General features: G+C 49.2%; 1 protein-coding gene across 1 annotated transcript in view; it reads left to right on the forward strand.

The window, feature by feature from the left end:
* LOC123771540 (dynein axonemal intermediate chain 1) overlaps nucleotides 1–27762 on the forward strand; it is a 312924-nt gene that overhangs the window by 220109 nt on the left and 65053 nt on the right. Inside the window, exon 11 of the mRNA XM_069313626.1 lies at nucleotides 1223–1357. Coding sequence (XP_069169727.1) covers nucleotides 1223–1357 — 135 coding nt within the window. The remainder of the gene's footprint in view (nucleotides 1–1222; nucleotides 1358–27762) is intronic.

A 27762-nucleotide genomic window follows, 5' to 3' on the forward strand; every position in this document is an offset into this window, starting at 1 on the left:
CAGAGAGAGACAGAGAGAGACAGACAGAGAGAGACAGAGAGACAGAGACCAGGGCAGGTCATACAGTCCTCCGTGATGTATTGCATGATGATCATTCAATCAATAAAGCGTCGTTAGGATCTACATAATTAGATGATCACCTCCTCCTCCCCTCCCTTCCCTCTCTCCCACCCCCCTGCTTTAATTCCTTCCCTCTCCCTCCCCCCTACCTCCTGTATCTCCCTCTCCCTACCTCCGTTCTCTCCCTCTATACCTACCTTCCCTCTACCCTCCCTGGCTACCCTTCCCTCCCTTTCCCCCTCCCCTACCTACCTTTCATCCCCCTCCGTCCCTTCCCCCCCCCTCTCCCCCCTACCTCCCTTCCCTCCCTCTCCTTCCTACCTCCCTTCCCCCCCTCTCCCCCCTACCTCCCTTCCCTCCCTCTCTCCCTTTCTCCATTCCCTCTTAGTCTTCCCTCTTCACAATTTCCGACATAGAGGGAAGAGCTGACCCCAAATGGAAAGGTAAATGTCAATACATTTCCAGAAAACATAATTATATTCCTGATTCTCTCAGTTTGTTGTCTGCTGCCACCTGTTGGGTCAGTGTGGTGAATGTTGGGTCAGTGTGGTGAATGTTGGGTCAGTGTGGTGAATGTTGGGTCAGTGTGGTGAATGTTGGGTCAGTGTGGCGAATGTTGGGTCATTGTGGCGAATGTTGGGTCAGTGTGGCGAATGTTGGGTCAGTGTGGCGAATGTTGGGTCAGTGTGGCGAATGTTGGGTCAGTGTGGCGAATGTAGGGTCAGTGTGGCGAATGTAGGGTCAGTGTGGCGAATGTAGGGTCAGTGTGGCGAATGTAGGGTCAGTGTGGTGAATGTAGGGTCAGTGTGGTGAATGTAGGGTCAGTGTGGTGAATGTTGGGTCAGTGTGGTGAATGTTGGGTCAGTGTGGAGGATGTAAGGTACATCTGGAGCATATAGGGTCTTTGAAAGAGTGTTACTAGATCATATAAGGTCTATGAGTGGATTATATGGCCCACATATAATTGAGGAGGAGTGTATGGCCCAGTAGTGTCATATGTTAAGTTAATATGTTGTATATGTATATGTTATATATATATATATATATATATATATATATATATATATATATATATATATATATATATATATATATATATATATATATATATAATATATAATATGTTTAAGTAAGGTGACAATAGTTGTGTGTGCGGGAGCAGGTTGGTCGACTGCTGGCGGCGGGCCGTACCGACGGCACGGTGATGGTTTATGACATTGCCACTACCTCACCCACCTCCTCCTGCCTCGTCCACTCTCACACAGACAACGGCAAGCATCTCCTCTCCGTCACCCAGGTAATACTCTGTCACCCAGGTAATACTCTGTCACCCAGGTAATACTCTGTCACCCAGGTAATACTCTCCGTCACCCAGGTAATACTCTTTGTCACCCAGGTAATACTCTCCGTCACCCAGGTAATACTCTGTCACCCAGGTAATACTCTCCGTCACCCAGCTAGTACTCTCCGTCACCCTGGTAATACTCTCCGTCACCCAGGTAATACTCTGTCACCCAGGTAATACTCTCGTCACCCAGGTAATACTCCGTCACCCAGGTAATACTCTCCGTCACCCAGGTAATACTCTCCGTCACCCAGGTAATACTCTCCGTCACCCAGGTAATACTCTCCGTCACCCAGGTAATACTCTCCGTCACCCAGGTAATACTCTCCGTCACCCAGGTAATACTCTCTGTCACCCAGGTAATACTCTCTGTCACCCAGGTAATACTCTGTCACCCAGGTAATACTCTCTGTCACCCAGGTAATACTGTCACCCAGGTAATACTCTGTCACCCAGGTAATACTCTGTCACCCAGGTAATACTCTCCGTCACCCAGGTAATACTCTCCGTCACCCTGGTAATACTGTCACCCAGGTAATACTGTCACCCAGGTAATACTCTGTCACCCAGGTAATACTCTGTCACCCAGGTAATACTCTGTCACCCAGGTAATACTCTGTCACCCAGGTAATACTCTGTCACCCAGGTAATACTCTGTCACCCAGGTAATACTCTGTCACCCAGGTAATACTCTGTCACCCAGGTAATACCGTCACCCAGGTAATACTCTCCGTCACCCTGGTAATACTCTCCGTCACCCTGGTAATACTCTCCGTCACCCTGGTAATACTCTCCGTCACCCTGGTAATACTCTCCGTCACCCAGGTAATACTCTGTCACCCAGGTAATACTCTGTCACCCAGGTAATACTCTCCGTCACCCAGGTAATACTCTCCGTCACCCAGGTAATACTCTCCGTCACCCAGGTAATACTCTCCGTCACCCAGGTAATACTCTCCGTCACCCAGGTAATACTCTCCGTCACCCAGGTAATACTCTCCGTCACCCAGGTAATACTCTCCGTCACCCAGGTAATACTCTCCGTCACCCAGGTAATACTCTCCGTCACCCAGGTAATACTCTCCGTCACCCAGGTAATACTCTCCGTCACCCAGGTAATACTCTGTCACCCAGGTAATACTCTGTCACCCAGGTAATACTCTGTCACCCAGGTAATACTCTGTCACCCAGGTAATACTGTCACCCAGGTAATACTCTGTCACCCAGGTAATACTCTCAGTCACCCAGGTAATACTGTCACCCAGGTAATACTCTGTCACCCAGGTAATACTCTCAGTCACCCAGGTAATACTGTCACCCAGGTAATACTCTCCGTCACCCTGGTAATACTCTGTCACCCAGGTAATACTCTGTCACCCAGGTAATACTCTCAGTCACCCAGGTAATACTCTGTCACCCAGGTAATACTCTCCGTCACCCTGGTAATACTCTGTCACCCAGGTAATACTCTGTCACCCAGGTAATACTCTCCGTCACCCAGGTAATACTGTCACCCAGGTAATACTCTCCGTCACCCAGGTAATGCTCTCCGTCACCCAGGTAATGCTCTCCGTCACCCAGGTAATACTCTGTCACCCAGGTAATACTCTGTCACCCAGGTAATACTCTCCGTCACCCTGGTAATACTCTCCGTCACCCAGGTAATACTCTGTCACCCAGGTAATACTCTGTCACCCAGGTAATACTCCGTCACCCAGGTAATGCTCTCCGTCACCCAGGTAATACTCTGTCACCCAGGTAATACTCTGTCACCCAGGTAATACTGTCACCCAGGTAATACTCTCTGTCACCCAGGTAATACTCTCAGTCACCCAGGTAATACTCTGTCACCCAGGTAATACTCTCCGTCACCCTGGTAATACTCTGTCACCCAGGTAATACTCTGTCACCCAGGTAATACTCTCTGTCACCCAGGTAATACTGTCACCCAGGTAATACTCTCCGTCACCCAGGTAATGCTCTCCGTCACCCAGGTAATGCTCTCCGTCACCCAGGTAATACTCTGTCACCCAGGTAATACTCTGTCACCCAGGTAATACTCTCCGTCACCCTGGTAATACTGTCACCCAGGTAATACTCTCCGTCACCCAGGTAATACTGTCACCCAGGTAATACTGTCACCCAGGTAATACTCTCCGTCACCCAGGTAATACTCTCCGTCACCCAGGTAATACTCTCCGTCACCCAGGTAATACTCTCCGTCACCCAGGTAATACTCTGTCACCCAGGTAATACTGTCACCCAGGTAATTCCGTCACCCAGGTAATACTGTCACCCAGGTAATACTCTCCGTCACCCAGGTAATACTCTGTCACCCAGGTAATACTCTCTGTCACCCAGGTAATGCTCTCCGTCACCCAGGTAATACTCTCCGTCACCCAGGTAATACTCTCCATCACCCAGGTAATGCTCTCCGTCACCCAGGTAATACTCTCCGTCACCCAGGTAATACTCTCCGTCACCCAGGTAATACTCTCCGTCACCCAGGTAATACTCTCCGTCACCCAGGTAATACTCTCCGTCACCCAGGTAATACTCTCCGTCACCCAGGTAATAATCTCCGTCACCCAGGTAATACTCTCCGTCACCCAGGTAATACTCTCCGTCACCCAGGTAATACTCTCCGTCACCCAGGTAATGCTCTCCGTCACCCAGGTAATACTCTCCGTCACCCAGGTAATGCTCTCCGTCACCCAGGTAATACTCTCCGTCACCCAGGTAATACTCTCCGTCACCCAGGTAATACTCTCCGTCACCCAGGTAATACTCTCCGTCACCCTGGTAATGCTCTCCGTCACCCAGGTAATGCTCTCCGTCACCCAGGTAATACTCTCCGTCACCCAGGTAATACTCTCCGTCACCCAGGTAATGCTCTCCGTCACCCAGGTAATACTCTCCGTCACCCAGGTAATACTCTCCGTCACCCTGGTAATACTCTCCGTCACCCTGGTAATACTCTCCGTCACCCAGGTAATACTCTCCGTCACCCAGGTAATAATCTCCGTCACCCAGGTAATACTCTCCGTCACCCAGGTAATACTCTCCGTCACCCAGGTAATACTCTCCGTCACCCAGGTAATACTCTCCGTCACCCAGGTAATGCTCTCCGTCACCCAGGTAATACTGTCACCCAGGTAATGCTCTCCGTCACCCAGGTAATACTCTGTCACCCAGGTAATACTGTCACCCAGGTAATACTGTCACCCAGGTAATACTCTCCGTCACCCAGGTAATACTCTCCGTCACCCAGGTAATACTCTCCGTCACCCTGGTAATACTCTCCGTCACCCAGGTAATACTCTCCGTCACCCAGGTAATACTCTCCGTCACCCTGGTAATGCTCTCCGTCACCCAGGTAATACTCTCCGTCACCCTGGTAATACTCTCCGTCACCCAGGTAATACTCTCCGTCACCCTGGTAATGCTCTCCGTCACCCAGGTAATACTCTCCGTCACCCAGGTAATACTCTCCGTCACCCTGGTAATGCTCCGTCACCCAGGTAATACTCTCCGTCACCCTGGTAATGCTCTCCGTCACCCAGGTAATACTCTCCATCACCCTGGTAATGCTCTCCGTCACCCAGGTAATACTCTCCGTCACCCTGGTAATGCTCTCCGTCACCCTGGTAATGCTCTCCGTCACCCAGGTAATGCTCTCCGTCACCCTGGTAATGCTCCGTCACCCAGGTAATACTCTGTCACCCAGGTAATACTGTCACCCAGGTAATACTCTCCGTCACCCAGGTAATACTCTCCGTCACCCAGGTAATACTCTGTCACCCAGGTAATACTCTGTCACCCAGGTAATACTCTCCATCACCCAGGTAATGCTCTCCGTCACCCTGGTAATACTCTCCGTCACCCTGGTAATACTCTCCGTCACCCTGGTAATGCTCTCCGTCACCCAGGTAATACTCTCCGTCACCCTGGTAATACTCTCCGTCACCCAGGTAATGCTCTCTGTCACCCAGGTAATACTCTCCGTCACCCAGGTAATACTCTCCGTCACCCTGGTAATGCTCTCCGTCACCCAGGTAATACTCTCCGTCACCCTGGTAATGCTCTCCGTCACCCAGGTAATACTCTCCGTCACCCAGGTAATACTCTCCGTCACCCAGGTAATACTCTCCGTCACCCAGGTAATACTCTCCGTCACCCAGGTAATACTCTCCGTCACCCAGGTAATACTCTCCGTCACCCAGGTAATACTCTCCGTCACCCAGGTAATACTCTCCGTCACCCAGGTAATACTCTCGTCACCCAGGTAATACTCTGTCACCCAGGTAATACTCTCCATCACCCAGGTAATGCTCTCCGTCACCCAGGTAATACTCTGTCACCCAGGTAATACTCTCCGTCACCCAGGTAATACTGTCACCCTGGTAATACTCTCCGTCACCCAGGTAATACTCTCTGTCACCCAGGTAATACTCTCTGTCACCCAGGTAATACTCTTCGTCACCCAGGTAATACTCTTCGTCACCCAGGTAATACTCTTCGTCACCCAGGTAATACTCTCCGTCACCCAGGTAATACTCTTCGTCACCCTGGTAATGCTCTCCGTCACCCAGGTAATACTCTCCGTCACCCTGGTAATACTCTCCGTCACCCAGGTAATACTCTCCGTCACCCTGGTAATACTCACAACACTTTTACTATCATATATGCAAGGAAGAAATATATAACAAAAACTCTTCTGTTAAAATCTATTCCCTGGTCACGGAAAAATAGAAAATGTTGTGTCTCTGGCCCTGGTGAAGTGAGCAAATATTGTAGAGTCACGAGTCATGGACGTTCATGGAGCCATTGCCTCAAAGAGGTCGCAATGGGGCCATTGAGAACCTATTTATTTAGGTTTTTGTATTTTTATTTTTTCAGAAATATTCAGTAGTGTAATTTGAGAAATTTATGATAAAATATGTATAATAAAAGAGGAATGCAGATATATTTGTCATTAATATGCAGGCAATATTTTATGCTTTGAACAATAAAACACTGTTTTTGTTATTGCCCTCTCTAAACATGTTAGGTATAACTACATTTTTATGCACATAACGATGCACTCAGCAGTTCCGGTGGATGGGGTAACCACATAATCCAAGCACAGCACAGCATAGCACCACACACTAGTGTACCATCCCACGCCACCTGACACAGCCTCCCAACACACTACGGACATTATATAACTAGCAACAACACTTGTCAGGACCCTGGGGCCAGATTCACGAAGCAGTTACGCAAGTACTTATGAATTTTTTTTATTTTTTTTTATTTAAATGCAGGCATGCAATTAAATACAATAAAACATAGGAACATAACAACAAAGCAAAACAGAAAACCACCGGCCAGAAGGACCGACAGCACAGTACAACAATAAGCATAACTGGAGAAAACGCAAGAGAAACACACCATACATCAAGTTAAGAACATAACACAAAATATAAGACAATGTAAACAAGCAATCATGCAAGCAATAATGACAAGAAAACAAAACATAGTAACATATCAAACAGAAGCACCAGGCAGAAGGACCGACAACAAAGCACATCATGAAGTACAACATGAAAGATAACACAAGAAAATCATAACATACAGCAAGCCATAAACAAAAAACAATACAACACGTAAGGCAGAAATATAACACACAGGGCACATTAGCAATACAAAACAAGCACATGAACAAGAACATGCCAGCAAACCACCAGCCTCGCAACAAACATAGGGAGAGGCACAAGCACATTACACAATAGGGCAAGCAAATAGCCAGAGGGGCATACAGCACTACAGAAAGCACATAAACAGGAAATCAGTGGACATACTTGCTCGGAAACCTTGCCAACAGGAACCACACATTGAACACTTCCTAGAGCAACCACCGCCGAGGGTCTCGCCCATCCACTGGGGAAGCCATAACATCCGGAACCCCGGAAACAAACACCCGCAAACAGGGAACCCAGATGACATTACAGACGAGGCGAGTTGCCCCCACGCGTCCCCACAGGAAGGGAACCTGCCCACCAAGAAAGTTCTCCGGTTCGTCAGACAGCACTAACTTGGCAACTGTTTTCAAGTGACCCGGCAGCATCACAGACGCCGGTAACACGTCCCCCAGGGCCCCAACGTGCATCCTCACATGAACGAGCGTGACAGAAGGCACCACCACAAGGGCACTCGCAGCCACGGGCACACCACCAGACAACTGCAGGGAACCTGGACGGCGTGCATCCTTTCGTAATGTCATCACCAGGCCACGCCCAGCACCAGTATCCACACCATCCCTGGCAGTGAAAGCCACCACCCCCTACTGCGGAGAGCCCTCTGGTGGAGAAAGAACAGAAGGTACGTCCGAGACACGGGCACCAGTACCAGCAGGCACATGGACCTCCGCCACCACCAATTGCGTACACATCTACGCATCCGGATCCACACCGTCAACACCCGAAGACCCACAGTCACTGAAGTCACCAACATCGGCCCAGGCAGAAGACGAACGCCGGGAACGTTTGGGCTCCGGCCGGATATCGTCCGAGCCGGGTGAGGACCTACAAACACTGGCACCACTAGCCGGACGAACCGCTGCCGACACAGAACAGCAGCAGCCTCAACCACAGAGGGAACTGGACCGCACACAGTGGGAGGCGGCACCGCCACCCAGCACCCACCACAGACGGAAGTCACGGAACACAAGGCGAGGGCGCAAGGCCAGGTGCAGGAGCAGAAGACGAGGAAGAGGAGAGTGCCAACGACGCACAGAGATCGCTCGTAAGGCTTTCGGGAGCAGCGGGGACAGGGACAGGATCAGAAAGAACATCCGACGGCACAACAACTCCCGGAGGAGAGTCCGCAACAACCGAAGGAAGGACAGGTGATGCAGGGGGAGCTGCAGCATCCAACAGGATATTCACCTCTTCACCCCCGGAATCCTCCTCCAGAGGGAGCGGCGGGAAATCCTCTTCCTTGAACATGTTCACGGAAACAGCTGCAGCCTCAATGCACTCGGCAGCCTGATGTCCCAACAGGCTACAACGAAAACATGTCTGTGGTTGCCAGGCATAGTACACCCGTACGTAGTACCCTAAAAGCCGGACAGAGGATGGAATGTCCGACCTCAGGCGCATCCCTAGGGTACGAATGTTGGTCTTTACACCCGTATACTTGCCAGAAGACAGCGTGTGCATCAACACACTAATAATGGTGCCAAACTGCTGGAAGAAACGCCGGAGGAGAGTCTCGGGAAACTCCATGGGGGCCCTATGGACACTCACATACGTCATGGCACCGCTACGATCTGAAATGAACACAGATCCGGTGCCATCCTGCAGCTGCAAGATACGTCCCTCGTACTGCCGGAGAAAGTCACGGTACGCCTCTCCTCCCACAAACTTGATAGCCACATGGTGAGCAGTTACCAGCTCAACACCGTAGATTTCCATGACCGGGATATGGAGCATGTCACACATGACCATCTCCACGACAGGGTATCCCGCACAACCAGTAAACTCCAAACTTAGAGTTGACCCTCACAACAGGGAGGAGATGGCCGCCCATTGCAAAAGTGCCACGCCCACACCAACCAGGAACAGCAGGGAGGGTAGAGACAACCACACCCCCTGCCGACGAAAGCGGCAAACACCCCAACTACCGGAGAGGCCAGGCGACACGTCAGCACCTCACGGCAGCTAGAGCGCAACTTTACTTATGAGCTTGTACATCTTTCCTCAATCTTTGACGACTTTGTTTACATTTATTAAACAGTTTACAAGCATGAAAATTTCCCATTCAACTGTTCTTATTGTTATAAACAGCCTCCTGGTGCTTTGGAGCTCATTAACTGTTTAATAATTGTAAACAAAGCCGCCAAAGATTGAGAAAAGATGAACAGGTTCTTAAGTACCACCACTTAAGAACTTTACGAAGTAACTGCTTCGTAAATCTGGCCCCTGGTCAATAAATCCTGAATTTGAATAAATTTCCATTTTTTTTTTTTTTTAAGGAATACAATGTCCTATTTGATGCATAAATAGCCCAAACTGATATCTGAACCTTATACAGCCCGTTGATGCCATGAGGGGGCTTAGTGGGCAGTTGCCAGAGTGTGATGCTCCTTGGGACAGTCCTCTGTCCTTTTCTAGCCTTGTGCTCCTGCTGCCGTCCTCTCCAATTGTGCTGAGCACCTTTTCCTTCCGTTTTGTTTTTCTCCCCCTCTTCTTCCATCTGCTTGCCGTTTCCTGCCGACCTTTTGCTTGTTTTGGTTATTCCTTTGGACTTCTTCTATTTTGACGCCTGGGTGCTTGACGAGGCATACTCTTGCACCCGTAGAACTGTAGTACCCAACGTCGAGAGCGAGGGGAACGTTTTATTGTCAATCCCCCTTTCATCACTGAACCCGATCTCGATGGACTGTCGGTTCTTAAGGTCGCGTTTGTGGGGCGTATACTCACAACGCACCCCTAGGAGGCCCCGGCATGATCGGCGATAGCTTCTTGTTGGGTGTCCTGCCTCTAATTGTGGCTCCATGGTGGGTGTGGGGGCACATTCGTGAATGAATGTTGCTTTTTCATAGCAATGATATCTACTGTGTGACGGGAAAGCGTTGGAGTGTAGATGTTCGGCAGTCCTCCAATGGCAGGTGTCAATGCCTGGTCACACATAAAACAAAAAGATAGACTGCTTGCCTGTTGTCTGTGGTAAGTGAGAGGGAGGAACACGTAAAACACAAAGTATGAACAATGAAACTTTAATATATTTACGTTAAACATAAATGAAAATAAAGACAAATCTCGGGGGAATGAAAATACAATTAAATAACAAAGATAAATGCAAAGACAATGTGTGAGACAATAGTATGAAGGTGAAATAGTAAAATGGTGCTGAGAATATCGGCTATGGCTGAGACCTCCCTTCGTATACAAGCCAGTGAGCTTAGTATGCCAGAGAGAGATGTCAACTCTAAGAGCACAAAGAATATTCTGAAGTTGATAGCTGGTCAGGGCTCCGACATCGATTCAGGTAAATGGCGCGGAGGTGCAGTGTGCAGGTGCACGGTCGGCGAGTCACCAATCAGGAGCAGGCAGGCTGGTATGGGTAGTTTGCTGGTTTGACGACAAGCCGGCGTGGAGGGTGTGTGGAGTAGGGGGAATCTTGGGTACGTTTTGCCTCCTGGTCAAAACGTTTTGTGCTACCGGTGACGTATCTTGAATGTAGCATCTTATACTTGTTAACTGGACGTAACTTGAGGTAAGGAAGAGCAGGCTCAATCTCTCTAGAAAGAGATTATCGTCACAACTGTTACTGCTGTTTCTCCTTTACCTTCTCAGGCTCGTGGGGTGGGCGACCAAGCCCCCGAGTCGGTCCGTGTTGGAAGACTGGGCTCTGTAGCCTCCGCTGCATTGGGCCCCGACCTTGCTCCTCCTTTGGCCTCTCTGACTCCTCCCCTCGGCTCCCCTCCCTCCTCTGTGGTTGGGTCGAGCCCCAAGCCCCCAGTGGTGACTACCTCGTCCCCTGCCGCGGCTCCATCTCTAGTTGTAACTACTGCGCCTTTTAACCCCTCTCTCTCTCTGGGGGTTCTCACCGCCGTCTTCGTCATGGCCGCCCTCGCTCGATTCCTTCCCGTTCTGCTACCTATCAAACTTTGTTAGGTCCCGCTTTGTGGGCCAAATATTTTGATCTCCTCCCTCTTGATTCTGCGCCTCCTGACGTTTTTTCCCTCCATCTACATCTCGCTGATTCCGTGGATGCCTCTGTTACTTTCATCCCCATTCGTCTCGGTACACGTGTCGTTGCTGCTCCTTCTCAGGATGCAGCTTCCTGCTTGGCTGCCTTATCCTGCCTTGGCGAGACCCCTGTTTGGGTCTCAAAGAACGTTCAGTTGAATGCCAGTGTTGGCACTATTCTCCTCCCGCCCCATGTTGTGACCGGTGTTCGGGATCTGCGAGACTGCCACGACGATATTCGACATATCCTTGCTGCCCAGGGCCATTCTATTCTCCAGATGGACACGTTTACTCGTCCCCCTCGTAGTAGTCGCCATCAACCCCTTCGGGATGTGAAGATTACCTTTGATGGTCGGACCCTTCCACCCTCTGTCATTCCTGCTGGTGCCAGGTGCTCAGGTGTACATTCCTTCTCCTAGGCTCTGTAACAAGTGCTGGAGGTTTGGGCATGGTGCCCTCCACTGCTCTGTGACTCTCTCTCTCTGTCCTTTGTGTGGTGGCGAAGGTCACTCTAAGTCGGAGTGCACTTCTCCCCGAGCTCGTTGCCTCAACTGCGGTGAGGCCCATCCTACCTTCTCCTGTGCGTGTGTCCATTACAAGCTTGAGGCAGCTGTCCTCAACTTGAAGCACCGGGAGCGTTTATCTTTTCTTGAGGCGAGGCGCCAGGTTCGCCGGCTCCCGCCTTATGCTAATATCTCTTATGCTCGCGTGTTGCGCTCTTCCTCTCCTCATTCTTCCCACCTTCCTCAGACTCTCAACCGTTTCCGGGCCTTGGACCCTGATACACCCACTGCCCCCTCCTCTGTTCCTTTGAGTTCTGTCCTGAAGGATCCACCTCCTGGTCCTCTGTCTGGGGTTCCCCTCCTTTCTACTCGGTCTGTCTTGTCTCCTGTGTCTTCTTCCTCATCTCCCTCCGTTCCTCCTTCCCCTCCATCTCTTGACTCTCCCCACCGCCTGTCAGTGCGGGCCGATGTCCATCGCTCTCCAAACGGCAGTCGCGTGTGCTCTCATTCGGCTTCTCCTGTTGAGACGCTAGAATCCGTTGCCCAGTACGTAGTTGCTGGGACGCCTGTCTCTTTACGTCAGAAGCGTAAGCCTGGCTCCTCTCCTTCCTCCTCCCAGGCAGGTAAGAAGATTTCGCTTTCTTCTTCGGCCCCTACTTCTGCCTCTATCGCTCCTTCCCCTCCCATTTCGGTGGTTGCGCTCCCTGTTCCTGTTATGGAGGTTTCTTTGGCCCCCACTTCCCTCTCGGTTGCTGCCCTTGCTGAGGTGCACTCCCCTCTTTCTATTTCCCCTCTTCCTGCTGCTGTCCTTGACTACTCCACTCCATTGTCTCCTCCTCTTCCTCCTCCTCCTCTTCCGTACCCCGCCCGCCCCCCTCTGGTCTGTTCTCTTGCTTCCTTCCCTCCATCTTTGCTCAGTTTACCTATGTCCCCTAACCCTGACTTTGCTGACCCTAATCCCGACCCTGATATTCTTTAACGTGCTATATTGCTCTTTCGCCTTTGTTTCTTCCTTATTCTCTGTTGTAGTCCTTTCTCTTCTCCTCGATGTCTATTCTTCAATGGAACATTCGAGGATATTACGCCAATTTCCTCGAACTCCAACTTCAGATTTCGCGGTTTTCGCCCCTTTGTGTCTGTCTCCAGGAGCCGATGCTTGGTGCTCGTCCTGGTCGTTTTCGTTACTATTCCTTTCTCTTCCCCCCCCCCCCCAGCTGTTGCTGGGGCTCCTAATTCTTCTGCTCTCTTGATTCGCACTGATGTTCCCTTTGTCCCCTTACTTTTTCCTTTGCCTCTCCATTGTTCTCCTGCTCGTATCTTTGTGGGGAAATGGTACACAGTTTGTTCCATTTATCTCCCCCCGAGTGTCCCGCTTTCGCTTCCTGATCTGAAACATCTCCTGGACTCCTTGCCGAAGCCTGTGCTCCTGCTAGGTGATTTCAATTGTCGTCATTCTCTTTGGGGTGATGGTCTGACGAATACCCGAGGTCGCCTTCTTGAGCCGTTTATCCTCTCTTCTTCCCTGTCTCTTCTGAATACTGGTGAGCCCACTCATTTGGACTCTCGGACTCGCACCCTTTCCTGTGTTGATCTTTCTCTTTGCTCATCTTCTCTTTACTTAGATTTCATGTGGCAGGTTCTTGATGACCTCCATGGCAGTGATCATTTCCCCATCCTTGTTTCCTTTTTTCTCTTTTCGTCCTTCCCTCTCCTTTCCTAGATGGCAGTTTGCTAAAGCGGACTGGAACCTATTTACCCTCACCGCTGCCCTCCACTCTATTCCTCACTCTTCCTCTCGGGTTCCGTGGAAGTGCGTTCCCTGGTAGAATGCAGACTGTGCTCGGGCTGTCAGCTGTAAGCGTGCAGCCTGGAAGAGGCACCGCCGTCGGCAGACGGCCGATTCTTTTTTTTTTCAGAAAGCGAGTGCGGTGGCCCGTAGGGCCATCCGTATGGCTAAACGTGAAGGTTGGGCATCTTATGTCTCCACAATTACGTCCGAAACTCCCCTGCCACATCTCTGGAAGCATATCCGCAAGAAAGCGGGTAAGTTCGTACCCGATGTTTCATCGGTCCTTCACCTCCGTGGTACTCTTGTGGCGGACCTGTTGCAGGTTGCTACTGAACTGGGCTCCCACTTTTCTTCTGTTAGCTCTGGTCTTCATCTTCCCCAATCTTTCCTTCTTCGTAAACCTGTCCTTGAGTCTCGTCCTTTATATTTCTGCATTCGTCTTCGACTTTCCTATAACGATCCCTTCTCTCTCTCTGAACTTCATTGTGCCCTGGCCCTCTGCGGTTTTACGGCGGCGGGCTTCGATGGTATTCATTATGAGATGCTTCGCCATCTCCCTCCGTGCACGTCTCAGTATTTACTGAGTCTGTATAATCGGATCTGGGAGTCGTCGTCAGTCCCTGAGTACTGGCTCGATGCTGTTGTCCTCCCTGTTCGCAAACCAGGGTCTCTGGGAACTTCCCCTAAGGACTTTCGCCCTATTGCCCTCACAACTTGTGTCTGCAAACTCTTTGAACGTATGGTCAACGTTCGTCTGATGTGGTTCCTGGAACACCATCACCTCCTCTCCCCTTCTCAATTTGGTTTCCGCAAGTGCCACAGCACGACAGATGTCCTGGTGAACTTGGAGGTCTATATTCGTACTGCTTTTGCTGCGAAGACCTCCGTTGTTGCCGTCCTTTTTGACCTGGAAAAGGCTTACGACACCACTTGGCGATATCATATTCTGTCCCAGCTTCATTCTTTTGGCCTTCGTGGTCATCTCCCTCTCTTTCTCCGCAGCTTCCTCTCTCGTCGTTCCTTTCGGGTGTGCCTTGGTATCGCGCTCTCTGCCTCTTTTCAGCAGTACAAAGGTGTGCCCCCAGGGTAGTGTTCTGAGCACTACTCTTTTTTCTGGTTGCCCTCAATGGTCTTCTTTCCTCTCTTCCTTCAGGTGTCTTCTCCGCTCTCTATCTTGAGGTTATCTTGAGATGATTTCGGGGCTTTAGTGTCCCCGCGGCCCGGTCCTCGACCAGGCCTCCACCCCCAAGAAGCAGCCCGTGACAGCTGACTAACACCCAGGTACTTATTTTACTGCTAGGTAACAGGGGCATAGGGTGAAAGAAACTCTGCCCATTGTTTCTCGCCAGCGCCCGGGATCGAATCCGGGACCACAGGATCACAAGTCCAGCGTGCTGTCCGCTCGGCCGACCGGCTCCCATATGTATATGTCGATGATCTTACCCTTTGCTGTCAGGGTGATGATTCGCCTCTCCTTCAGCGCCGGCTTCAACTTGCGATTGATGCCGTGTCATCTTGGGCCACCAATCATGGCTTCAAGTTCTCTACTTCTAAGACTTGTGCCATGTCTTTTACTAGGAAACGGGTCGTTCTTCATCCCTCTTTGTCACTTTATGGTCATCCCCTTGAGTACAAAGATTCCGCGAAGCTTTTGGGGTTATTCCTTGACACTCGTTTGTCTTGGTCTCCCCATATCTCTTACCTCCGTGTTGAGTGCTCTAAGGCCCTTACCCTCCTTCGGGTCTTGTCCCATACTTCTTGGGGGGCAGATAGGCGCACTCTCCTTGCTTTACATTCCTCTCTCGTCCTGTCTAAGCTCGATTATGGTTGCCCTGCTTACTCATCCGCTTCTCCTTCTACTCTTCGCTGTCTTGATGATTTGCACCATACTGGGTTGCGCCTCAGTTCTGGTGCCTTTCGTTCGACTCCCGTCCTTAGCTTGTATGTTGACACTGGCTTCCTGTCTCTCCAGGACCGCCGTGATCGCTGCTGTCTTCGCTATCTTGCGCGGTCTTTACAACATCCTTCCTCTCGCCTCTGTCGTGCTTTAACTTTTACCCCTCCTGCGGTTCCTGTTCCTCTTCACCACCTCCCTCTTTCTGTCCTGTTATCTCGCTTACAGGATTCTCTTTCCGTTCGTGTTTCTAATGTTTCGCCTCGTGTTGTTCCTTCTTTGCCCCCGTGGAAAGTCCCCCTTCCGCAGTTTTGTACATCCTTGACCCGCGTCACTAAAGCTTTTACCCCTCCTACGGTTCTAAAACGCCTTTTCCTTGAGCACTTTTCTTCTCACTCCCGCTCCGTTTCTGTCTCCACCGATGGGTCTAAGTCTGCGGACGATGTTGGCTACTCTGTTGTTTTTCCTGATCGCACTTATTTGTGTCGCTTACCTCTGGAGGCTAGCATCTTTACAGCTGAGCTTTATGCTATTCTCTATGCTCTTCGTCTCCTGCTTTCTCGTTGTCAGTCTTCCTTTGTAGTTGTTGTTGACTCGCGTAGTGCCCTCATGGCTCTTGGGTCCTTTAATCCGGTTCATCCAGTAGTTGTCGAGATCCAGCATTGGCTGTTTCTTGTTCACAGTAAATTTAAGTCGGTTGAGTTTTGTTGGGTTCCCAGCCATATTGGTGTGTCTTTAAATAAACGTGCGGATGCTGCCGCCAAGGAAGCTGTCCGCTCTTGTCCCATCTCTCGTAAAGGTATTCTATATTCCGACTTTTATCCATTCCTCCATCCTTACCCGTTCGCAGGCTTCTTGGTCGTCTGTTACTGGTAACAAACTACGTACTCTTAAATGTTGTGTTTCCTCGTGGCCGTCCTCCTTCCACCGTAACCGGCGATGGGAAACAGCACTGGCGAGGTTGCGTATTGGCCATACTCGCTTAACCCATGGTCACTTGATGGAGCGCCGCCCTGCTCCTTATTGTCCTAGTTGCATTGTCCCTCTTACGGTCGTGCATGTCCTTCTTGAATGTCCTGACTTCCAGGACGAGCGTGTGTCTTGCTTTCCGGCCGCCCCTCGCGGTCGCCTCTCCCTCAATAGAATTCTTGGTGACTCGGATACTTTTGATATCGTTCGCCTTATGCGTTTTTGTTCTCGTATTGGCATCCTTGGTGATATTTAGCGCCCTCTGATTATTTTGCGCATTTGATGGTGCTACATAGCCTTCCCGGTTTGGTGCCTTCTTTTGATAATTACTTACTTACTTACTTTTAAATAAGGCAAAAGTTTGACACCTTTTCAATTCACTAGGGAGTGAGTTCCATAGACTAGGTCCCTTAATTTGCATAGAGTGTTTACACAGATTAAGTTTGACCCTCGGGATATCAAAGAGATATTTATTTCTGGTGTGGTGATAATGGGTCCTATTACATCTGTCCAGGGAGAGTTTCAGAGCATGGTTTGCATTTAAGAACAGGGTTTTGTAAATGTAGTTGACACAGGAGAATGTGTGGAGGGAGTTAATATTTAGCAAGTTTAGGGATTTAAACAAGGGAGTTGAGTGTTGTCTGAAAGAAGAGTTAGTTATTATTCTGATAGCAGATTTTTGCTGCGTGATGATGGGCTTAAGGTGGTTTGCAGTGGTAGACCCCCATGCACAGATACCATAATTAAGATAGGGGTAGATTAGTGCATAATATAGTGAGAGGAGAGCAGAGTTAGGAACATAATATCTGATTTTGGAGAGTATACCAACTGTCTTAGAGACTTTCTTGGTTATGTGTTGAATGTGGGTGCTGAAGTTGAGTCTCTTGTCTAGGAATAGGCCAAGAAACTTGCCATCATTTTTATTACTGATGTTAATGTTGTCTATCTATAGCTGAGTTGCATTTGATGATTTGCTTCCAAATATGATGTAAGTCTTTTCGATGTTTAATGTTTGTTCGTTGACATCCTTTAAGTGGACTTTTTTTAATTCATTATTCACAACATTATTTAGTGTATGTGGGTTGAGGTCTGAATAGATAAGGGTAGTATCGTCAGCAAACAATATAGGTTTGAGAATATTAGAGACATTAGGCAGATCGTTTATACATATAAGAAAAAGAAGAGGTCCTAAGATACTGCCCTGTGGCACTCCAACGGTAATTGGTAGAGTGGAAGAAGTTGTATCATTGATGGTTACATATTGGTGTCTGTCACTAAGATAGGATCGGATGTAGTCAAGGGCAAGGCCTCGGATTCCATAATGCTGGAGTTTAAGTAGGAGGTAGTTGTGATTAACAGTATCAAAGGCTTCTCTTAGGTCAATGAAGAGTCCAATCGGAAACTCATTTTTGTCAAGGGCTGAGTAGATTACGTCAAGGAGACTAATGATTGCATCGTTGGTGCTCTTTTGGGACCGGAAGCCAAACTGGCAGGGGCCGAGTATGTCGAATTTTACGAGGTAGGAATAGAGCGGTTTGTAAATAATTTTTTCAAATATTTTTGATAGAATGGGTAGATTTGATATTGGTCTATAATTGTTTATGTCCGCCGGATTGCCTCCTTTATGGACTGGCGTTACTCTTGCTTTTTTGAGGATATCAGGGAAGGTGTGACACTCTATAGATTTGTTGAACAGTAGGGCTATGGGTGGGGCAAGGGCATGGGAGGCTCTCTTGTATACAATGGACGGAATTTCACTGGTGTTCCCTGCCTTGGTTTTTAGAGAGTGTATGATGGACATAACATCTGCCGGGCTCATTGGTGAAAGGAGAAGAGAGTTTGGATAGCTGCCTGAGAGATATGTGTTAATATGTGTCCGAGTCTGTGGGATTTAACTGGCAAGATTAGCACCAACCGATGAAAAGAAACTATTAAATTCATTTGCCATTTCTAAATCAGTTGACGGTATATCCCCATCCTTGTAGAGTTTTATTTGGTTATGTGAGTGTTGTTTAGTTCCTAGGATACTAGAGATTGTTTTCCAAGTGCTCTTCGTGTTGCCTTTTGCTTCATTGAATCTATTCACATAATATGCAAGTTTTGCCTTTCTTATGATACTGGTAAGCATTGATGAGTACCTTTTAGCTACTTCCTTTGAAACTAGGCCAATCCTAAGTTTCTTTTCATATTCATGTTTCTTGTTGATTGAGTTGAGAATGCCACTTGTGAGCCATGGATTGTTTAATCTTTTGTCAGTTACTTGCTTGGTAAGAAGGGGACAATGAAGGTTGTAGAGGCTTAGAGTTTTGGAGAGGAAGAAGTTAGCTAATGAATTTATATTCTGGATATTATTGAATTCAGAATCCCAGTTAATATTGTGAAGTGCATCTGTAAGATTGCCTAAAGCTGATTCACTGTGTAGCCTAAATGAAAGTTTCTTGCTTTTTGGTGGTGTTATGTCCATGTTCGCTATGAGAAAGGTAGGATAGTGGTCAGTTTTTCTGTCGTAGATTATACCAGATACAAGGGGAGCTGTTATGTTTGTCCATATGTAGTCCAAGGTAGTGGCTGATGTTTGAGCGACTCGGGTAGGTTTGGTGATTGTGGGGATTAGCATACAGGAGTTCATGCTGTTAAGGAAATAGTCAACTTGAGAGCAATTTTGTTGACCCAGGTCAATATTAAAGTCTCCTCCCAGAATGATGTGGTTTTTGTTGAGATTGTTGTTTATAATAAGATTCCTTAGGTTGTCTGAGAAAGAAGCTATGTTAGTATTGGGAAATCTATAGATGGCTCAAATAGTCAAAGAGGATTTAAGGGATTTAATTGTAAACTGAGCAAACGTATATTCACAGTAGTCATCTCTGTCACTAATAACACTGTTGCAGATAAATGTATCACGGTAATATATAGCTGTGCCACCACCTTTTTTATTAGGCCTACAGTTATGAATGGCTTTATAACCAGCTAAGTTGTAGAGTTGGGTATAGTCTTTATTTAGCCAAGTTTCTGTTAAAATAATGAACGATAAGTTAGTACCTAGTGCTGTGAGTAATGCATTTCAATCGTCAAAATGTTTACCATGTTATCTAACATTTTGTTTGTAAACTGATAAACAGGTGCTATTTTGGAGTTTGTCTTTAGCCTGGTGTGCTGTGAAATACTTGCAATAATGGTGATCAATGTGCTGGTTGGTGTAGATATGAGACAGAAGATTTTGATCAGGATCAATATCAGTGTGCATATTGGCCATACTCGCTTAACCCATGGTCACTTGATGGAGCGCCGCCCTGCTCCTTATTGTCCTAATTGCATTGTCCCTCTTACGGTCGTGCATGTCCTTCTTGAATGTCCTGACTTCCAGGACGAGCGTATATGTCTTGCTTTCCGACCGCCCCTCGCGGTCGCCTGTCCCTCAATAGAATTCTTGGTGACTCGGATACTTTTGATCTCGTTCGCCTTATGCGTTTTTGTTCTCGTATTGGCATCCTTGGTGATATTTAGCGCCCTCTGATTATTCCGCACATTTCATGGTGCTACATAGCCTTCCCGGTTTGGTGCCTTCTTTTGATAATTACTTACTTACTGAACCTTATACTGTACAGTCTTAATTACAGTCAGGACCTTCCATGACACTGTTAGTAAATAATTAGTTACTAATTTATTTCATCATTATTAGGTGATGCTTTGGACACGAGTTGCTTAGCAGAGCTGTGACCTGTTACTGAATGCACTCTCATGGTTGCTTTCTAGTAGTGAGGCTCCTCACACAGGAGTGCCCAGGACTTTGTCCAAAATGGCGTCTGTTTACTGGAGGTCCAATGAAGCAATTGAGCCCAGTGTATCAGCAGGAGTATTAAATCTTGTGCAGTACCTTGAAACTTCCCCAACCATGTTGTGCATTTTACCGATAATTAATCAGATGAACCCCAGCCGTGTTGCACAGTGGAGGTAAGCAACATGCAAGATATAGGACTCGATCAGATGTCTTCGTTTGAGGAAAGACAAACAAAAGATTTGAGAGTAATGCTGTTGGATGACCTAACGTTAAGAGTAGCGAGGATAATAAAGTACACAGCACCAACCAGGATAATGATGATTGGTGCTGTGTGCCTATGCCCTGGATTATGAAAGCTTTCATGTCCAGAAATCCACCACATGACAGTTTTCAAATCACTTGTGTTTCCCCACAATGAGAACTGCTCATGTCTTGCTTTCCCTTTCGAAGCTGGAGAGATCTCTGAACCAGGGAATTCAATGAACGTGTATGGTGTGTACACACATGGTGTGTATGAACGTGTATGGTGTGTGTGAACGTGTATGGTGTGTATGAACGTGTATGGTGTGTACACACATGGTGTGTGTGAACGTGTATGGTGTGTGTGAACGTGTATGGTGTGTGTGAACGTGTATGGTGTGTATGAACGTGTATGGTGTGTGTGAACGTGTATGGTGTGTGTGAACGTGTATGGTGTGTGTGAACGTGTATGGTGTGTGTGAACGTGTATGGTGTGTGTGAACGTGTATGGTGTGTATGAACGTGTATGGTGTGTGTGAACGTGTATGGTGTGTGTGAACGTGTATGGTGTGTGTGAACGTGTATGGTGTGTATGAACGTGTATGGTGTGTACACACATGGTGTGTGTGAACGTGTATGGTGTGTGTGAACGTGTATGGTGTGTGTGAACGTGTATGGTGTGTATGAACGTGTATGGTGTGTGTGAACGTGTATGGTGTGTGAACGTGTATGGTGTGTATGAACGTGTATGGTGTGTGTGAACGTGTATGGTGTGTGTGAACGTGTATGGTGTGTACACACATGGTGTGTATGAACGTGTATGGTGTGTGTGAACGTGTATGGTGTGTGTGAACGTGTATGGTGTGTGTGAACGTGTATGGTGTGTGTGAACGTGTATGGTGTGTGTGAACGTGTATGGTGTGTATGAACGTGTATGGTGTGTACACACATGGTGTGTGTGAACGTGTATGGTGTGTGTGAACGTGTATGGTGTGTGTGAACGTGTATGGTGTGTATGAACATGTATGGTGTGTATGAACGTGTATGGTGTGTGTGAACGTGTATGGTGTGTATGAACGTGTATGGTGTGTGTGAACGTGTATGGTGTGTATGAACGTGTATGGTGTGTATGAACGTGTATGGTGTGTGTGAACGTGTATGGTGTGTGTGAACGTGTATGGTGTGTATGAACGTGTATGGTGTGTGTGAACGTGTATGGTGTGTATGAACGTGTATGGTGTGTGTGAACGTGTATGGTGTGTATGAACGTGTATGGTGTGTATGAACGTGTATGGTGTGTGTGAACGTGTATGGTGTGTGTGAACGTGTATGGTGTGTGTGAACGTGTATGGTGTGTGTGAACGTGTATGGTGTGTATGAACGTGTATGGTGTGTGTGAACGTGTATGGTGTGTGTGAACGTGTATGGTGTGTGTGAACGTGTATGGTGTGTGTGAACGTGTATGGTGTGTGTGAACGTGTATGGTGTGTATGAACGTGTATGGTGTGTGTGAACGTGTATGGTGTGTGTGAACGTGTATGGTGTGTACACACATGGTGTGTATGAACGTGTATGGTGTGTGTGAACGTGTATGGTGTGTGTGAACGTGTATGGTGTGTGTGAACGTGTATGGTGTGTACACACATGGTGTGTATGAACGTGTATGGTGTGTGTGAACGTGTATGGTGTGTGTGAACGTGTATGGTGTGTGTGAACGTGTATGGTGTGTACACACATGGTGTGTGTGAACGTGTATGGTGTGTGTGAACGTGTATGGTGTGTGTGAACGCGTATGGTGTGTACACACATGGTGTGTATGAACGTGTATGGTGTGTGTGAACGTGTATGGTGTGTGTGAACGTGTATGGTGTGTATGAACGTGTATGGTGTGTGTGAACGTGTATGGTGTGTGTGAACGTGTATGGTGTGTGTGAACGTGTATGGTGTGTGTGAACGTGTATGGTGTGTGTGAACGTGTATGGTGTGTGTGAACGTATATGGTGTGTATGAACGTGTATGGTGTGTATGAACGTGTATGGTGTGTGTGAACGTGTATGGTGTGTGTGAACGTGTATGGTGTGTGTGAACGTGTATGGTGTGTGTGAACGTGTATGGTGTGTGTGAACGTGTATGGTGTGTGTGAACGTGTATGGTGTGTGTGAACGTGTATGGTGTGTATGAACGTATATGGTGTGTATGAACGTGTATGGTGTGTGTGAACGTGTATGGTGTGTGTGAACGTGTATGGTGTGTACACACATGGTGTGTGTGAACGTGTATGGTGTGTGTGAACGTGTATGGTGTGTATGAACGTGTATGGTGTGTGTGAACGTGTATGGTGTGTGTGAACGTGTATGGTGTGTACACACATGGTGTGTCCGTCCTGGGGTCCTCTTTGATCCGTCCGTCCTGGGGTCATCTTGAGGTTATCTTGAGATGATTTCGGGGCTTTAGTGTCCCCGCGGCCCGGTCCTCGACCAGGCCTCCACCCCCAGGAAGCAGCCCGTGACAGCTGATTAACTCCCAGGTACCTATTTACTGCTAGGTAACAGGGGCATTCAGGGTGAAAGAAACTTTGCCCATTTGTTTCTGCCTCGTGCGGGAATCGAACCCGCGCCACAGAATTACGAGTCCTGCGTGCTATCCACCAGGCTACGAGGCCACTCGAGGTCCACTGGGGTCCGTCCGTCCTGGGGTCCACTGGGGTCCGTCCGTCCTGGGGTCCACTGGGGTCCGTCCGTCCTGGGGTCCACTGGAGTCCGTCCGTCCTGGGGTCCACTGAAGTCCGTCCATCCTGGGGTCCACTGAAGTCCATCCGTCCTGGGATCCACTGGGGTCCGTCCATCCTGGGGTCCACTGGGGTGCGTCCGTCCTGGGGTCCACTGGGGTCCGTCCATCCTGGGGTCCACTAGGGTCCGTCCGTCCTGGGGTCCACTGGGGTCCGCCCATCCTGGGGTCCACCTGTCCTGGGGTCCACCCGTCCTAGGGTCCATCTGTCCTGGGGTTCACTGGGGTCCGTCCGTCCTGGGGTCCACTGGGTAGACCAATGTTGACCGACCGAGAGGGGTGCATCTTGGGGTCCTCCCCCCCCCCCCTCCCCCCGGGGTGGTGGTGGTGGAGCCATGACGACAGTTGAGGGCTGTCGTCGAGGTGGTGGTGAGGAGTGAGTGTGGTACAAGGCAGCCGCCTCCCTCTTCTGTATGTGTGCGCCTCTCCTCTGGCTCCAACCTGGGAATGAACATAAAGGCAACAATATCCTTGTTCCAACATGTTGTGTGACCCTGCAATTTGTATAGGGTTCACACAGTCCAGTCATAATACTCTCCTCCTGGCAATGACTCCTTAAATTTTAATAAAAGAATTAACGCTGAATGATACTGACTTGGTGGAACATAAAACAGTACCAGAGTAAAGTTAGGGAAGAGAGAACAAGGTCGTCACTACTTTTAACTTGTCACTAAACCAATCTCCACAATAAATATTGAAGGTCCTTGAGACATAAAACACTAGCCTAACTTAACTGTACCATTCCTAATCTTAAGTTCTTAATTAGCTGTTACTTCCACCCTTAAACTACAGCCACCTACGTGACCCAGAATTGCTTACCTCGCTTCTCTGCGGGTCTACAACTCAAAACTTTTGTTACAACCCTGTTTCCAGACTGCCTAACGTCGAGCGTCCCTAACGTGAAGTCTACCGACATATTAAGCCTCCCCCTAGCATGCTGTACAATACCAGTACACCTCGGGATACTGCATTCAAATGGAGTAAATCAGTCAATCGCAATATCCTGAGCAGAACCACCACTTAAAAAGTTACTTAAGAACTACATCTGTCACATCACAACTGACCTGGAAACCAACAGAGGCTGGTTGTCCCCTGGGGCATGCGGGGTGACCTGTCACACTCAGCTGACCTGCACTACCACCAACCGCTAAGTTACAGATCGCCAAATATTATCACTAACATAAATCTCTCTACACACTCAAGTTCTGGTGAACATTCCCTAAACTTGACAAAACTCCCAAAATCACTAGTACACATCGCCAGAGAATCAGTATCTCCTAACCTGAAAAAGCTCGCTAAATTGCGAACATTAAACACCTGCCAAAATCTCCCTGATAGCGTCTGAGTGGGTTACATACAAGACAAGGAATGGAACTTGTCTGTATCACCAAATTTGCCCAGATGTTATTAGCATGTGTCAACTGGAATCATGTTCGATGCAAGATTCTTTGATTCAATAATCCCAAGAGTATTCTATGCTCTAGCTGGCTATCAGAAATTCCAAGATCTCGGGAACACAATTAAAATCAAATTAAAAGTAAGTGAATCAAGTATTTATTTAGCATGATAAATATCAGAATTCAAGCAATCTAACTGAAGGTTCATCACGTCCAGATAAACAATGTGAGCCACCACACACAACTTTGAGTCACTACAGCTGTCTGCCCCTAGAGATCACATAACATCTTAGTACACAAAATAAGTCTAGCAGTCTCCGTGGTGTAGTGGTAAGACACTCGCCTGGCGTTCCGCGAGCGCTGTCATGGGTTCGTATCCTGGCCGGGGAGGATTTACTGGGCGCATTTCCTTAACTGTAGTCTCTGTTTAACGCAACAGTAAAATGTGTACTTGGATGAAAAAACGATTCTTCGCGGCAGGGGATCGTATTCCAGGGACCATAGGATTAAGGACTTGCCCGAAACGCTACGCGTACTAGTGGCTGTACAAGAATGTAACAACTCTTGTATATATCTCAAAAAAAAAAAAAAAAAATCACCTTTCATGTTCAACCCACCAAGTGTCTGCCTATAGTTGGATAGAGGGGGGGGGGAGGGTTTACAGTTGACATAGTCCCCCCGTCCGGCTGACAGCCTGCCTGGTTATGCTGTCCACTGCTCTGCTCTGCTGGCTGTTCTCCTATTGCTCTCGAATCTACAGCTTCCTGAGTATGTATCGGGAACATAGTAACAAACTCCGCCCACAAGTAATAGCCCCAGGCACCTTACCAAGCCCCCCCCCCCCCTCCCCGCTCAGCTCGTTGTCGCCGTGTGGGGGCTTCGTGGGCGGCTGCCGGAGTGTGATGCTCCTTGGGGCAGTCCTCTGTCCTTTTCTAGCCTTGTGCTCCTGCTGCCGTCCTCTCCAATTCTGCTGGGCACCTTTTCCTTTTCCTTCTGTTTCGTTTTTCTCCCCCCTCTTCTCCTATCTGCTTGCCGTTTCCTGCCGACCTTTTGCTCGTTCTGGTTCTTCCCTTGGACTTCTTCTATTTTGATGCCCGGGTGCTTGAGGAGGCATACTCATGCACCCGTAGAACTGCAATACCCGACGTCGAGAGCGAGGGGAACCTTTTATTGTCAATCCCCACTTCGTCACTGAACCCGATCTCGACGGACTGTCGGTTTCTTAAGGTGGCGTTTGTGGGGCGTATACTCACGACACACCCCTAGGAGGCCCCGACAAGATCGGCGATTGCTTCTTGTTGGGTGTCCTGCCTCTAATTGTGGCTCCATGGTGGGTGTGGGGGCACATTCGTGAATGAATTCTTCTTTTCGTCAAGATGATAACCCCTGTTTCGGCTGCTTCTGGCTTACCTTCTCAGGCTCGTGGGGTGGGCGACCAAGCCCCCGAGTCGGTCCGTATTGAAAGACCGGGCTCTGTAGCCTCCGCTGCATTGGGCCCCGACCTTGCTCCTCCTTTGGCCTCTCTGACTCCTTCCCCTGGCTCCCCTCCCTCCTCTGTGGTTGGGTCGAGCCCCAAGCCCCCAATGGTGACTACCTCGTCCCCTGGCACGGCTCCTTCTCTAGTTGTAACTACTGCGCCTTTTAACCCCTCTCTCTCTGGGGGTTCTCACCGCCGTCCTCGTCACGGCCGCCCTCGCTCGATTCCTTCCAGTTCTGCTACCTATCAAGCCTTGTTTGGTCCCGCTTCGTGGGCCAAATATTTTGATCTCCTCCCTCTTGATTCTGCGCCTCCTGACGATTTCTCCCTCCATCGACATCTCATTGATTCCGTGGATGCCTCCATTACTTTCAACCCCACTCGTCTCGGTACACGTGTCGTTGCTGCTCCTTCTCAAGATGCTGCTTCCCGCTTGGCTGCCTTATCCTGCCTTGGCGAGACCCCCGTTCGGGTCTCGAAGAACGCTCAGTTGAATGCCAGTGTTGGCACTATTTTGCTCCCGCCCCATGTTGCGACCGGTGTTCAGGACCTGCGCGACTGCCACGACGATATTCGACATATCCTCGCTGCCCAGGGCCATTCTATTCTCCAGGTGGACACGTTTACTCGTCCCCCTCGTGGTAGTCGCCGTCAACCCCTCCGGGTTGTGAAGATTACCTTTGATGGTAGGACCCTTCCACCCTCTGTCATTCTTGCTGGTGCCAGGTGCTCTGTCCAGGAGTACATTCCTTCTCCTCGGCTCTGCAACAAGTGCTGGAGGTTTGGGCATGGTGCCCTCCGCTGCTCCGGGACTGTCTCTCTCTGTCCTTTGTGTGGTGGCGAAGGTCACTCTAAGTCGGAGTGCACTTCTCCCCAGGCTCGTTGCCTCAACTGCGGTGAGGCCCATCCTACCTTCTCCCGTGCGTGTGTCCATTACAAGCTTGAGGCAGCCGTCCTCAACCTGAAGCACCGGGAGCGTTTATCTTTTCCTGAGGCGAGGCGCCAGGTTTGCCGGCTCCCGCCTTATGCTAATATCTCTTATGCTCGCGTGTTGCGCTCTTCCTCTCCTCGTCCTTCCCGCCTTCCTCAGACTCACAACCGTTTCCGGGCCTTGGACCCTGATGCGCCCACTGCCCCCTCCTCTGTTCCTTAGGGTTCTCTCCCGAAGGATCCTCCTCCTGGTCCTCTGTCTGGGGTTCCCCTTCCTTCTACCCGGTCTGTCGTGCCTTCTGTGTCTTCTTCCTCGTCCCCCTCCGATCCTCCTTCCCATCCTCTTCCTCCATCTATCGGCTCTCCCCACTGCCTGTCGGTGCGGGCGGATGTCCATCGCTCTCCTAACGGCCGTCGTGTGTGCTCTCGTTCGGCTTCTCCTGTTGAGACACTGGAATCCGTTGCCCGGTACGTAGTTGCTGGGACACCGGTCTCTTTAAGTCAGAAGCGTAAGCCTGGCTCCTCTCCTTCCTCTTCCCCGGCGGGTAAGAAGGCTTCACTTTCTTCCTCAGCTCCTCCTTCTGGCTCTGTTGCTCCTTCCCCTCCCGTTTCAGTGCTTGCGCCCCCTGTTCCTGCTATGGAGGTTTCTTTGGCCCCCTGCTTCCCTTTCGGTTACTGCTCTTGCTGGGGTGCGCTCCCCTCTTTCTACTCCCCCTCCTCCTGCTGCTGTCCTTGACGGCTCCTCTCCGTTGTCTCCTCCTCTTCCTCCTCCTCCTCCTCCTCCGGACCCTGCCCGCCCACCTCTGATCTGTTCTCCCGTTTCCTTCCCTCCGTCTTTGCTCAGTTTACCCATGCCCCC

Source organism: Procambarus clarkii, chromosome 76 (genome assembly GCF_040958095.1).
Source record: "Procambarus clarkii isolate CNS0578487 chromosome 76, FALCON_Pclarkii_2.0, whole genome shotgun sequence".
Classification (NCBI taxonomy): Eukaryota; Metazoa; Arthropoda; class Malacostraca; order Decapoda; family Cambaridae; genus Procambarus; species Procambarus clarkii.